This window comes from Manacus vitellinus, unplaced genomic scaffold (genome assembly GCF_001715985.3).
Source record: "Manacus vitellinus isolate BGI_N305 unplaced genomic scaffold, ASM171598v3 scaffold_64_pilon, whole genome shotgun sequence".
Lineage (NCBI taxonomy): Eukaryota > Metazoa > Chordata > Aves > Passeriformes > Pipridae > Manacus > Manacus vitellinus.
In genome coordinates, this window is record NW_021940718.1 from 1041348 (window position 1) to 1042381 (window position 1034).

General features: G+C 57.4%; 1 protein-coding gene across 1 annotated transcript in view; it reads right to left on the minus strand.

Moving 5' to 3' along the window:
- Nucleotides 1-344: 344 nt before the first annotated feature.
- The window catches only part of SH3GL1 (SH3 domain containing GRB2 like 1, endophilin A2), a 13856-nt gene continuing 13166 nt past the window's right edge, over nt 345-1034 (minus strand). The window contains exon 5 of the mRNA XM_029963871.1: nt 345-584. Within this exon, the coding sequence (XP_029819731.1) occupies nt 388-584 (197 nt within the window). The 3' untranslated portion in view covers nt 345-387. The remainder of the gene's footprint in view (nt 585-1034) is intronic.

Sequence of the window (1034 nt, forward strand, 5' to 3'; positions counted from 1 at the left end):
CCCAGGACATATCCCTGCTCTCCTACAGGGCTGTGCATTCCCAGGACACCTCCCTGCTCTCCCACCTGGCTCATCCAGGCGCTGGACCCGAAGGAAAGACGAGAAAACCCAAAAAAAAACCTGGAGAAGGGAGAGAGGCCCGTGCCGGGGTGTGTGTGTGTGTGTGGGGGGAGAGAGGACGAGCAAAGTACCGAAGTTCAAGCACCAGGAGGACAAAAAAAAAAACCCCGAAAAACACAGAAAACAAAACAAAAAAACCAAAACCCCCAAATTCCCGAGGGGGGGAAGGGAAGGGGCCGAGGGGGACCCTTCTGGTTGTTCCCTGGCGGTGGCTGGAATGGCGGGAAAGGCGGGAATGGCGGGAAAGGCGGGAATGGCGGGGGGGGCTCACTGAGGTAGCGGCACCAGCACTTCCACGTAGTTGAGCGGGAAGAAGCCGGAGTGGCCGTGGATCATCCCCTCGTACCAGTTCTCGTCGATCTGGTTCGTCAGGGTGATGATGTCGCCCTCCTTGAAGCCCAGCTCGCCGTCGTTCTCCGGCTCGAAGTCGTACAGGGCTTTGCAGCAGGGCTGGTCCAGGGGGGCTGCGGGCACAGGGGGGGGCACAGGGGTCAGCAGGACCCCCAAACCCTCCTCTTTGGCACCCAGCACTCCTAAATGTGTTGGATTTCCCAGCCTGTCCCAATGGAGGTTGTTGTAATGAGGGGAAGCTTTGTTATTAAGCGCTGGGATATCCTGGTTTTTAGCTCTTGCTTGGATGGAAAACTCCCAATTCCAGCCTTGTTTTAGGGGCTGTGGGCACAGGAGGGGCACAGGGGTCAGCAGGACCCCCAAACCCTCCTCTTTGGCACCCAACACTCCTAAATGTGTTGGATTTCCCAGCCTGTCCCAATGGGCAGCGTTGTTATTAAGGCACCCTTTGGATATCCTGGGTTTTAGCTCTTGCTCTGATGGAAAACTCCAAATACAGCCTTGGTTTAGGGGCTGTGGGCACAGGGGTCAGCAGGACCCCCAACCCTCCTCTTTGGCACCCA